Below are 12338 nucleotides of genomic sequence, written 5' to 3'. Positions count from 1 at the left end.
ATGTAGGTCGTGTCTACACTACAACGGTGCAGCTGTCACACATCTAACTATTGCCATACAAGCTAGAGTCAGACAACAAATATAGCAATTAATGGCAACTGCAACTATTGTCTGGGAACAGTTTTCTCTGTCTCTGACTGGGGGGCATATCCTTTAAGGAAAGTATCATTTTCTTGGCCATTTTTTAGGGTTTGTCTCCAAAGCGACTTAGGTCCCCAGCAATGTAGTTCTGCTGACCTAATCTTCTAGTGTTGACCAGGCCGTACACTTTGTTTCAAGGAAAGGCTTGTGCATTTGAAATTATAATTTAGCTGACATTTTTGCCACGCTATCCCCACACAGTAATAAATCCCATCCAGGGAGCAGGCAGTTATTCATAGAAACACACACAGTAACAAAACAAGCTCTGTTATATGTTCCTAGAACTTTAATGCTTTATGGGCCATACCCAGCCCAGGGAAAGAGTAGCACTAACAGGTAGAGGGTACGTTGTGTGACACCAAGATTCAAATGTTGCATTTGTTTATCTCATACTCATTCATAAAATCATGGAGGTCAACACAAGGTTTTCGGCGAGTGGTGGCTTTGCATGTGTTACCATCTGGAATCTCCTCTATCCAAGTTTGTGAATCGAGGATGTACTGCATCCTATGTAACAATTACAATAACAAAGGAGGTGTTAGTTAATGCTGAAAGACAGCTTTGCCTAAAGTATGTGAAGAGTATAAACCCTGTGGGGTCTGATTCATCCTTGGGCTAACAACTGTAAGGTCAGTGGTGTTACACCAGCCGTGAATCTGGCCGTAGGCCAGATGAACATTGCCTGGTTTCAGGTTTTGCAGCAAACATGAAACCTAATCTGGGCTCACCAACAGGTTCACTCAAGTTTGAACAAGCTTTGGATTAGGGCAGTCCCAGGATGATTTATGGTTTGGGGTTTAAACCAAGATAAATGTGGTAGACTGGGTTAAATTTCACTTTGAGTTTTGGGAGTTCAAAATTTTGTGACAGGAAATGAAAAAAAATCATACAAACCAGAATTGGTGAAACTCCCCAGCTCAGCAAGAGGACTTGCTAAGGTGGTGCAAGGGGGTACACAGAGGAGTAACGGGATAAAATTAGAGTAAAGACATATAGGCAGAATCTCAAGAGACATACAGTGAGAGCTATTAGGTGGTAGACGACCAGAAAGATAGTGAAAGCCATAGTGCTTTGCCTTCAGCCATTTAAAACTGGAATGGAGAAAGCACCATAGGGAATAGCCTCTAACATGATGAGAAATGCTTTGGGGCCCTATCCGAGGCCTACTGAAGACAATGGAAGCTTGTCCATTGACTTCAATTGGCTTTGGATCAGGCTACAAGTTGTCCCGGAACTGGGCCCACAGATTTTACTCGGTCCTTCCTGAGGCAAACTCCTACTTCATGCAGTGGAAGCAGCCTTGATTTTGAGAGTTGTTCTGTCCCCCTATACGCAGCACAGGCTTCCCATTAGAATGGGCATTTTTGTTTCTTTTTTTAACCCCACTTTGCCAAAAGAACAACGTATTCAAATTTGTTCTTCAAACACAAACATAGTTCAAGGGGTTCTCAAGATACTGAACTGGAGTTTCCCATTCCCCATTTCCTACAGTTATGATACTGTAGCCTCAGGGCCAGATTTTCAAAAATAGCAGCCTACCTTGATCCTCCAGAGTATGCATGCCTGGCTCTAGGCACGTAATTGTGCATGCAAACATGCAGCTGTGCATGCAGAATAGGTAACTGGGCAGTTACCTGCTTGGGTCAAGCAGCTGCATGTTACAGTGCAATGACCATTTTACCTGTGCCGTTGCATATTTTGCAGATGGACGAGGGCAGCAGAATCAGTGCCTGAATAAGGGCCTCAAAATTTGGCCCAATCCTTTATAAAAAGAGCATTCTAATAAAAAAAGTCCTCAGTTGCAGACGTCCCTGGAAGATAATAGATCTTGGCACATCTGACTCACAGGTCACCTCACAGTTCAGTATCTGTTGATAGACCTTGCAACATCAGTCGCTATTGCTTATAAAGGAGGCACTTTACTTACTTGTTGTTGCAGTCAATAGTTTGCCCATCTTTCCCCATCAGAAGGTATTGTTTGCCAGCCTCCACCTTTAATTCGCAAGATGAACGCTTTAAGAACTGTCGGAGATCACCTATCTGGATGGTTTCATCACCAGCTATTGTGGAAACAAAGAAAGCACCATAAACGGCTTCTGTCTGATACTAGTAAAGAGAAAAAGTCTGTAGTGTTCACAGTAAGAACTATGTTTTTTCAACAGTAAAATAAACTTTTAGGGACAGATTGTCCAGTGTCCTGCACCCTGTGGAGTCATATACACCCTTTCCCCGCCCCCATTCCAACCCCCTCCCCAAAGTCCCCGCCCCAACTCCGCCCCTCCCTTCCCCTATTGGATCCTTTCCCCAAATCCCCACCCCCGCCCCGCCTCTTCCCCCAGCGCGGTTCCCTCTCCTCCCCCCTCCCTCCCTGAAACAGCTGTTTCGCGGGGCAAGCGCTGGAAGGGGAGAGAAACAGGACGTGGCGGCGCGCTTGCCGAGGAGGCAGAGGTGAGCTGGAGCAGGGGGGCGGGGCGCGGAGGGGAGCTTCCGCCCCTGCAAATTTGCCGCCTTGGGCCCAGGCCTTGTCGGCCTAGGCAATAATACGGCGCTGCCCATAGATCAACAGACGCAGTGCTTTGTTCCAAAACCTAGTTTCCCAATGGAGCTAACTGAAAAATTTCAGCTGGAATTTCTCTTAAGGTGTGTTTACACTGGAGCTAATAGGTGTAAACTCCAGCTCACAGACACATGCTAGCTCTAACCAAGCTGGTGCACTAACAATGCAAAGTGTAGCTGCAGTGGTGTGAACAGTGGGAGGGGCTACCACCCCAAGTACAATCCCACCTGAGACCATACGTACATGCTCAGGGTAGCAAGCCCTTCTTGTGTTGCCGCAGCTACATGTCAATATTTAGCACATTAGCTCGATTAGTGCTAGTGCAGGTATGTCTGCTGAAGCTGGAATTTACAATTTCCATCCCTTAGTATAAGACAAGATAGATGCACACAGCTGAACAAAGAAGTCAAAGGAAACGAGACAATATTGGTCAGCGTGATAGGCAGTGGTCTTTGCACAGTTATTGTCATTGTCAAGTTTATTGCAGGCATCACAGCAAAGAGGAATTTTAAGGAGAATGAGATAGCTTTGCAGATGTTCACTGGAAGCTCCTCTCAAGAATGAGGGGCAGCACTGGAGAAAAGTGCAAAGGTGCTTGTTTGAAAATGTAACCAGTGGATGACGGAGGCTGGCATAATGGGCCACTCGGAAATGGTTTTGCTTTACTAACTACTGCATTCGCTACCAGGCAAAGCAAAGGCTATAATCACACCTTGACGGGTAACATCTTGCTTCCTGAAGTATCACAAAGTGATTTCGAAGCATCAGTTCATTCGCACACACCCCAGAGAGGCAGTTCATGACTGCTATGCCTATTTTACAGATGGGCAAACTGAGGTGCATAGAAGGTGAATAATTTACTCAACAACACACAGAAAGTCAAAGGAAAATGCTGGGAATGGAGTCCAGGATCCCAGACCTTTGTTCTAACTACTAGAGAATGCTTCCTGCCATTCAGGAGCTTCTCACAGACAGAAGAACTGTACTAGACTGTAAATCTTTCCTTTCCAGATAAAAGAAGCAACCATCTCTTCTTCATAAAAAGGACAAAGCAAATAGTTCCTTACATTACTGGGAGCAAATAAACCATGGGAACATGTCAATATTTAGACTGTAAGTTCTTTGGGCAGGGACTATGCTTCCTTTTAGGTGCTCAGATATTATGCTGATGGGGGCCATAGAATCATAGAAATGTAGGACTGGAAGGGACCTCGACAGGTCATCTAGTCCAGTCGCCTACAAATACCTAGATCTGTGGGGCCACTCAGGGAATGTCTACACAGCAAAGAAAAACCCACAGCTGGCCCATGCCAGCCGACTTGAGCTGCAGGGCTGTTTCATTGCTGTGTGCACTTCCAGGTTCGGGCTGGACCCAGGACTCTAGGGCCCTGTGGGGTGGGAAGGTCCTAGAGCTTGGGCTTCAGCCCCAGGTTGAAGCCTACACAGCAATGAAACAGCCCCACAGCTTAGGGTGGCTAGGTGACCAGTTTTCAACTGGAAAGTCTGGTCAAAAAGGGACCTGACCGTGTCCAGTCAAGTCTAGTTACTGTGGGTGAGGGAGGCGGGAAGATGTCAGGGCATCACCACCACCAACCCCTACTCAGCCGGGGCCACCTCCTACCTGCGTTGGGTGGCTGCAGCTCCCAGGCCCAGTTCTGCAGGTGAGTCCCTCCCGACCCAGGCAGAGCGGAGTTGGGGGCCAGAGGGAAAAGCAGTGAGTGATGAGGGAAGGGGGAAAGAGGCGGGGCAGGGGTGGGGCCTCGGGAGAAGAGGCAGGGCAGGGGAGGTTCCAGCACTGGTGCTGGAGTGCCCGGTTGTTAAATATTACAATGTTGGCAACCCTACCGAGCCCTGTGACCTGAGTCAGCTGGCATGGGCCAGTCACAGGTTTTTCTTTGCTGTGTAGACATACCCTCAGGTCATCCTTACGGCTGAAATATGATTCCAAAATTCTGCTCCTTTTGGACATTTTCAAGTCCCCTTGCTGGGGAATCCCCTGGAATAAGGAACTCCCCAGCAAGCACAGATCAAGCAGGGATAGTCCCCATGCCTCTCTCACCACAACCGGAGTGCAGCGGGGATGGCGAGTGGCTGCAGTGCGCTGTGCTCTACTATCCTCAGGTGACGTGTGGTCCCTAGGGGAGAGGTGTTACCTGACACAAGTTAGAACAGTCCCTGTAACCTGCACAAGGGCCTGAGAACTGTGGAACTGGGTGTTGTGTCTCAGCTTCTTCTCTTTTATTCCCCCTCTCCTGGCCAGGTTTGTGGGAAAAGGGAGTCCTCCTATGCTGGGTGCTCCCCTAGGCTCTGGCACTGCCATTTGAGCACCTACACTGCTCTTACTTGAGTCCTACAGCCCAGCCGGGAAGCAGGCAATGGAAAACCCAGAGCTACTCTCGCCTCCCAGCCCTCTGATGCTGGTGAATGGGAGAAAGGATGGCAGCTTCACAGAGCACAGCTAGCTTACATCCAAGCTGTGCCTGCGTCTGTGAGGAAAGCAGTGGGAAGCAGCTGCGGGGGAGAAATTGGCGGGCCTGGTTCAAACACTCCCAGAGTCTGGCTCAGGGATCCATTTTCCATTCATAACCAACCACAAATTTTCTTCTTAACACAGTCACCTTTAAGGGCCACAGTTTAGAGCACAGAGGGCCACAAGTTGGCTACTCCGACCTAGGTCGATAACAAACATTAATAAGGATACTACAAGTCTCTTGTTGCTTTGATATGTAGCTTTTTAAACCCATCTGAAGCTTTGTTTAAATTGTATAAAGATGAAGAGATTTAGGAAGAAAAGCTTTTAAAAAACAAAGACACTGGTTTTATGTCTCATTACAATCCACTAACTCACCTTTGTCCTATGACTGCAGAGGTGTTCACTGCCCACTTCATTTTGAAGGGTTTCTTGCAACATGTGTTAACTCCCTGTGCTTAACAATCTATTTCACCTTGTATTTAGCTGTGACACTCTGAGGGCTTGGCTACACTTAAAACGCAGTGCCACTGCAGCGCTTCAGTGTAAACCCTACCTATGCCAACGGGAGGGATTTTTGTTGGCATAGGTAATCCAGATCCCTAAGAGATGGTAGCTAGGTCTACGGAAGAAATCTTATGTCTACCTAGCGCTGTCTACACAGGGACCTAGATCAGCTTAACTACCTCACTCAGTGGTGTGGCTTTTCCACACCCCTGACTGACATAGTTAAACCAACCAAATTCTCTAGTATAGACCAGGCCTGAGTACCTTTCCCAGATCTGAAGAAGAGCTCTGTGAAGCTCAAATGTTTGTCTCTTTCACCAACAGGAATTGGTCCAATAAAATATATTATCTCATCCACCTTGTCTCTTTGAAAAACAAAAGCAGTAATTTATTTAAAATAGTTTACGCTCACACTCTTTCTTCAAAGCACGCAAACCTAATCGTCGTCATCAGCTATCCCTCGATATGAGGATGTCATCTGCCAGGGGGAAAAGTCATTGATGAGACTTAAGATGGTTGAGGAGTCCAATCCATGCTCTACAGGTTCTCCCACATATGTGACTGGTAACTGCCTGGAGAGAGCACAACTGCTGGCCAGGATGCTGTACATGCTCCTTCCTTCTCAGTCTCTTGAGCAAGGTGATTCTCTTCAAAACGGGCTGAGGCTCGATGTGTGATGTGACACCACTGCAGTCTATTGCTAGCCAGCTCTTCCCAATTCGTGGGGTCAATGCCTCCCTTCTTAAGATACTTTCAGGGTGTCCTTGTAGCATTTCCTCAGTCCCCTGCAAGTCCTCATACCATGATTAAGTTGAGAAAAGAGGACTTGCTTCGGAATACTAGTATCAGCCATCCCCACACAATGACCAGCCCAACGAAGTTGATGTTTCATAATCTTCACCTCAACATTGGTGGTGTTTCAGTGCTTAGTGTAGCAGGCAGAATCAGAAAATCTACATCTCCAGTGCTGCTGACCTGCCCTACAATGATGCATCCTAATATGCTCGTGGTTTTCAACCTGTGGTTCATGGACCTCTGGGGGCCCGCAGTCTATGTCTAAGGGGTTCGTGAAAGGTTATTGGTAACACAGAACAGTAGTTTTCAACCCAGTGGTTTGTGGACCCATGGGGACCTGCAGATTGTGTCTAAGATTTCCAAAGGGGTCCGCACCTCCATTCGAAATTTTGTAGGGGTCCGTAAATGAAAAAAGGTTGAAAACCACTATGATATGCTGTTCCCTCAGAAACTACTGCATAGGACATTCACTTCCCAGCCATAACAGAGATCATAATAAGAACATAAGAACGGCCATACTGGGTCAGACCAAAGGTCCATCTAGCCCAGTATCCTGTCTTCCGACAATGGACAATGCCAGGTGCCCCCAGAGGGAATGAACAGAACAGGTAATCATCAAGTGATCATTCCCAGCTTCTGGCAAACAGAGACTAATCTCTGTGTTAAAATAGGTCAGATGATCCTATTCTAGTTCTTGGCCAGAAAGTCATGGATTTCAATATTACTTCAGGACTTGGGCTTGAGCTCACTGCCGGGGTTGAGAACCTACCTCTAGGGGGAGAGGGAAGGTGCTCAGATACCACAGTGACTAGAATGACAGAACACAAAAATACTAACACAGCAGTGCAGTACTGGTAGTGGTGCTGCACTGTATTACTACTTGGGTAGGACATAAAATAAGGTCACTTCTACCTGCTTCTAGCAACATTCCAGATGGAATTTTAAGATCTCATGACACGTTTTGAAAAGAGCAGATAGCGCCACTGTGCTGGCCAAATTCTCCTTCTGAATACAATGCAAAATAGCAGGCATAACTATGGCACAGATACAAATCTTAACAGCAACAATTAAAAGGCATCCCAAGCTGTTTACAAGATATTGCTGTGTTCATAGTGGCTCCTGGCTTCTTACACAGTCTCTGCACTATAAAGTATTATGGGATATTCTGAGTGTGAAAAGTTCTGGATATAAAACCTAATCCTAAAGTTGAATATTTCAAAGCAAATAAGATTTCAGTGTGACTTGGAAAACAATATTAACCCTTGAAGCCCAACTCTAAGAGAATTTTATTTATTCACTAGTTTAAACTTACATAAATTTTACGTACACTATTTCAAATCCAAAGAAAAAAGCCATTCAGTAATATATGCTGTCCTACATGTGCATTGCTCCCCTGAGTAATACAGCAAGTGCTGCAGATTTGTTGTGTAGTGCAAGACTTGTAGGGCATGTATGCCACATAGTGGACTCAATTGCCCTTACAGCTAGGAATGCAAAGGAAAACAAAGATGGATTGGGCTTGCTTACTTGAGCAATTATGTCATTTTGCCGCAGGCCCATTGTAGTCAAATTGCCATCAATTTTTAAAATTCTTATGGCTTGTAGGTAACTGTACGACTCATGCTGTAGTCTGATAAGTGTTCAAATCCATGGGGGGATTGTAACTATCTGAGAAATCACCATAATAGGCTGGGAGAATAAGAGCAAAGAGAACCTTGCAGTCTATGGATTTCCTGGCTAAGACCCTGCAGATTTCCTAGAATTAACAGATCCGTCCAGCATATTGCTGGACTCTTCCAGAGTCACTGTTCCTAGCATCCTCACCCTCCATTTAGACAATGCCAAGGACTGCATTATCCTACCTCCTGCACTTGGAAACCACTGGGTTCACATAAGCTATCTCTGGACCAACACACCCAGGACCAGATCATCAGCCAAAAACTGGACCACTGGACACATAACAAAAGTTCTGCTCATCCAGGTGTGACGACCGCCCATCCAGGCAAAGACCAGTGCCTTCATTCCATCCCATCAGGGGAATGAACCAACAAGGCTGGAGTGACCATAGAAGCTTTCAGAACTATAAAGTTTTTCAGTTTGCTCTGGGAAGGCAAACCTCCCAGCTACAAGACCAAGAGGTTGACAAGATACTACAACCAACTGATGTCCGCAGTGGCTGAACTTCCCCTGGGATATTATCTGCCCTCTTCCCCCACAACTACTGTGAAGACTGTCCTGGTTTACTGATGAACTAGGTAAATGGAAGTGTGTAGGCAGAGGACTAGAATGGTGGTGGCACAAAACCTGCTTTGAACCCACCCACCATCAGCACAAAGTCTTCTGCAGGACTGCGCCACTGCAGCAATGGAAGCAAAGACAATCTTCTTCTCTTCTGTCATCACAGGTACAAAATCCAGGCTTGAAGGGCTACTCTCTCTAGTTCACCAGCTAATTGGACTTCATAATCCATCCATTGGCTCTGAGCAGCAAACACTGTGGTGAGTTCTCATACTATCACATGGGAATGATCAACTGAATCTGAGAGAAGCTTTTAAAAGACAGGAAACCCTAACCTGGACCAGATAGGTCTAACCACGCGCTAACCGAATACAGTTCAACTCTATCACACTAAACGAGGGTCTAGAAACCTTGAGAAATATTTGAGCCGCTATCTGTAAAACAAATCCATCTTCTTCTTGGCTGGTAAAATCCAGTAAGTAACAAACCCTGTCCACCATGAAAAGAAAAGACCAGTGTCTTCCCTTCAGAGACACAAACTGGTATTCAAGACATGTGTGTGAAAATATCTAATCATAAAACTCTCCACTGGTCTTCTCTCCCTGAAAGGGAATATGTACTGCTCCTAGTGGGCAGCATTTTATTCCTCCAGTCTTCTGGAAAGATTCGCTGGTTCATTTGAACCAAAAATTTTGGAGGCTCTGAAACGTTTAGATCTATTTTCACCACATTTGTCTCCCACTGGGATTGGAACTGACAATGTGCTGAAACAGCATGAGAAAGGCAGGTCTCTGGGTATTCCTAGCTGGGACAGGAGTGGAAGTCCAGTCCTGCTTTCATAAGATTCCCAGCCTTACTTTACAGACTCAGAGAGGTTTGGATGGCCTGTATAACTATTCCGATTTTGGGTAATTATTCTAAACTGAATTCCAACTTGAAAGCTGTTGATGTTCACCCATTGTTAGTATGCTTGTACCTAATTACTAGCAAATATCTATCTCAATCCTGCCTTTAGAACAAACAGATTTTTCATTGGCTCTCTAGTACAATGGCCTGGGCATTTCTGTTAAAACATAGAAAATGGAACTATTGAATGAGTATTATTGTCCTTAGAATGCCACCAGTTTGGTAGAAAAAATTACTTTCCTGGGAGAAGGCCAGATTTTGCCGTAAATGAATGCAAAGTTTATACTTACCGACTTTTAGGATTCTTTGGATTTTGGTCTCATAGTAATCAAAAGCATTCTTTTGGGTCATCCCCAGGATCTCTACATGGTATGCTGCAACAGGATAGTATTTGTGTGAGGATGGATGCAAATATTAAAAAGCATACAGAAAGGAAAATCAAATACACTTTAAGTGGTTTCCAGCACAGAGGCAGATGTGCTACCAAGTGAGCTGGAAATCTGAAAGACAACTGGTAAGGTATGTACTTGACAAGGCAGACACTGATCAGGAGTTTGTGGGGTTGAACCCCCTCTGCCAAATGTGACATTATCGTCCCACTTGGAGATAGACCAGACTATATCAGTAGGTTTCCTGGACTGCTGCACCGGGAAAGGCCTGTCTTTGTCCTACCACTGCATTCATGTGCACGCCACTAAAGCTGCTGAGCCAGATTCTTCCTCCAATAGCTCTTGCACCCTGCATATCCTAGAGAGGAGCCAGAGAGACAAACTAACATATAAAGAGGTATTTAGCTGGCTCAGCAGGTTTGGGAAGGAAGGAAACACTAGAAGCAGTCACCTACTGTTTGCTATCCCCTTTCCTACCAGAAGAGAAGGATAGTTTGGTGGCTGAAGCATTAGCTTCGGCTATGGGAGACTGAGGTTCAATTCCCTACTTGTGGGTGGCTTTGGGCAAGTCATGCAGCCTCTCTGTCCCTATTTGTTCAGCACTTCCCTACCTTGCTGGGGTGTTTTGAGGAAAATACATTATAGAGTGTGAAGCTATTTGAGATCTACTGATGAAAACTGCTATATAAGAAATAGGCCTTATTATTATTACCTAACACCAGGGACCATGAGGTCAGAGGCTCCAATGCCACCGGTCTTGGAACCAGAGTAACATACTGGTATGCATTCTTTCTTGCCCCCCAACCCCCGCCCAGCCAGACTTCTCATCACCCACTCACTGCCCTTCTTCCCAGCCCAGATGAATTCCTTGGAAACCTCTCTTTTTCTCTCCCCTGTCCAGAAGGACTGCCCTAATACCCACTCGTCTCCCCATCCCAGACAGACTCCAAGCCAGAAACTCTGCTCAGTTTAGGGGAGGTTCATTATAGAGACAATTTACCACTAGAGATGTAAGGGTCAAAATGAACTGAATGAATTCTCCCCTGACAGCTAGCTGGGAAGGAGAGAGACTTCTGGAGCAAACTGTATTTATATGAACACACCTACTCTGCTTTTTGGGTTGCTGGACTTAAGAACCTGAGGGGAAAAGGACACTACCCAACTTACTTGGGGGTGGGTCTTTTGCTCATGGTTTATGTTTATGAACCCTGTTTGCAGTGTTTTCCCAAATTAACACTGAGTCACTTCTCTCCTTTTATTAAACGTTTCTTTTCTACACTCAGCCTCTGTGCTTGCGAGTGGGGAAGTATTGCCTCTCAGAGGCACCCAGGGGTGGTGTGTAATTTCCCCAGGTTCCTGGGTGGGGGCTCAAGCCGGTTCTGTGTTGTATCGATGGAAAGGAACCACTAGATATTGAACCCGGCCCTGGCTGCTGCTGGCTTCACCTGGCAGAAGGTTCACATAGAGAAACACCAAGTTTAAAAGACATTGAAAACAACTTTCATGTCTTACCATAGTCTACAACAGGGTGGTAGCATGCAAAGCTTTCCCGTGTATCCTCTGTCATGGCTTTATTGAAAGTCATTCTTCTTTGTGGACAGGGACCTAGATTGAACAATTTAAATATATTCAACAGTCCCACTCTATCCTAAGAGAAACAAATGATTGGAAGCTGAAACTAGACAAATTCAGACTTGAAATAAGGCACAAATTTTTAACACTGCAGGTAACTAACCATTGGAACAATGTACCTAGGGATGTGATGAATTTTTTTATCATATTGAAACTTTAAATCAAGACTGACTAACTTTCAAACAGAAGTTACGGTCTTGGTGCAGATACTGGGTAAGGTTCTATGGCCTGTGTTTTGCAGGTCAGACAGGATGATCATAATTGTCCCTTCTGGCCTTAAAATGAACAGCTGGCTGCTATGAAGGAATGAATTCATTTGGAACTGATTCAATCACATTTATCAATACCTTACCTTCAGCACACTGGCAAACCTCTGCATGGCACAGCTTTGATAACATGGCACTCTGTCTGGGTGCACTGTAAAATACACTGCATTTTCTCCCTAAAGAAAGGAAACAAAATAATTTAATTCTCAAGCAGCCTAAATTGGAAAAGGTGGTGATGGGCCAGAGTTGCGGAGTTCACCTTTGCAACCGAACGTCCCCAGTGCACTGAGGGTTCTTCTGTGCAACCTGCATGAGCAACTGCCGTCCCTTAACTCTATAATATTGATGGAAACTCATGGTTTGGATTCCAACTGAACAATGTGTTTAATTTTAAACCCATTTCATCACATAAAACATCTGTTTAAAAAGGGACACAG

At 45.4% G+C, this 12338-nt stretch overlaps 1 protein-coding gene across 1 annotated transcript in view; it reads right to left on the bottom strand.

Moving 5' to 3' along the window:
- Positions 1-409: 409 nt before the first annotated feature.
- LOC112119334 (complement C4-like) overlaps positions 410-12338 on the bottom strand; it is an 89068-nt gene continuing 77139 nt past the window's right edge. The window contains exons 37-41 of the mRNA XM_026653662.1: positions 11988-12077; positions 11516-11608; positions 9905-9988; positions 2069-2201; positions 410-648 (exon numbers count right to left, since the gene is read on the bottom strand). Of these exons, the coding sequence (XP_026509447.1) occupies positions 507-648; positions 2069-2201; positions 9905-9988; positions 11516-11608; positions 11988-12077 (542 nt within the window). The 3' untranslated portion in view covers positions 410-506. The remainder of the gene's footprint in view (positions 649-2068; positions 2202-9904; positions 9989-11515; positions 11609-11987; positions 12078-12338) is intronic.

This window comes from Terrapene carolina, unplaced genomic scaffold (genome assembly GCF_002925995.2).
Source record: "Terrapene carolina triunguis isolate 2854851 unplaced genomic scaffold, T_m_triunguis-2.0 Scaffold142, whole genome shotgun sequence".
NCBI classification, from domain to species: Eukaryota; Metazoa; Chordata; order Testudines; family Emydidae; genus Terrapene; species Terrapene triunguis.
Note: the sequence above shows the minus strand (reverse complement) of the source record. Positions and strands in the feature narration are given on the sequence as shown.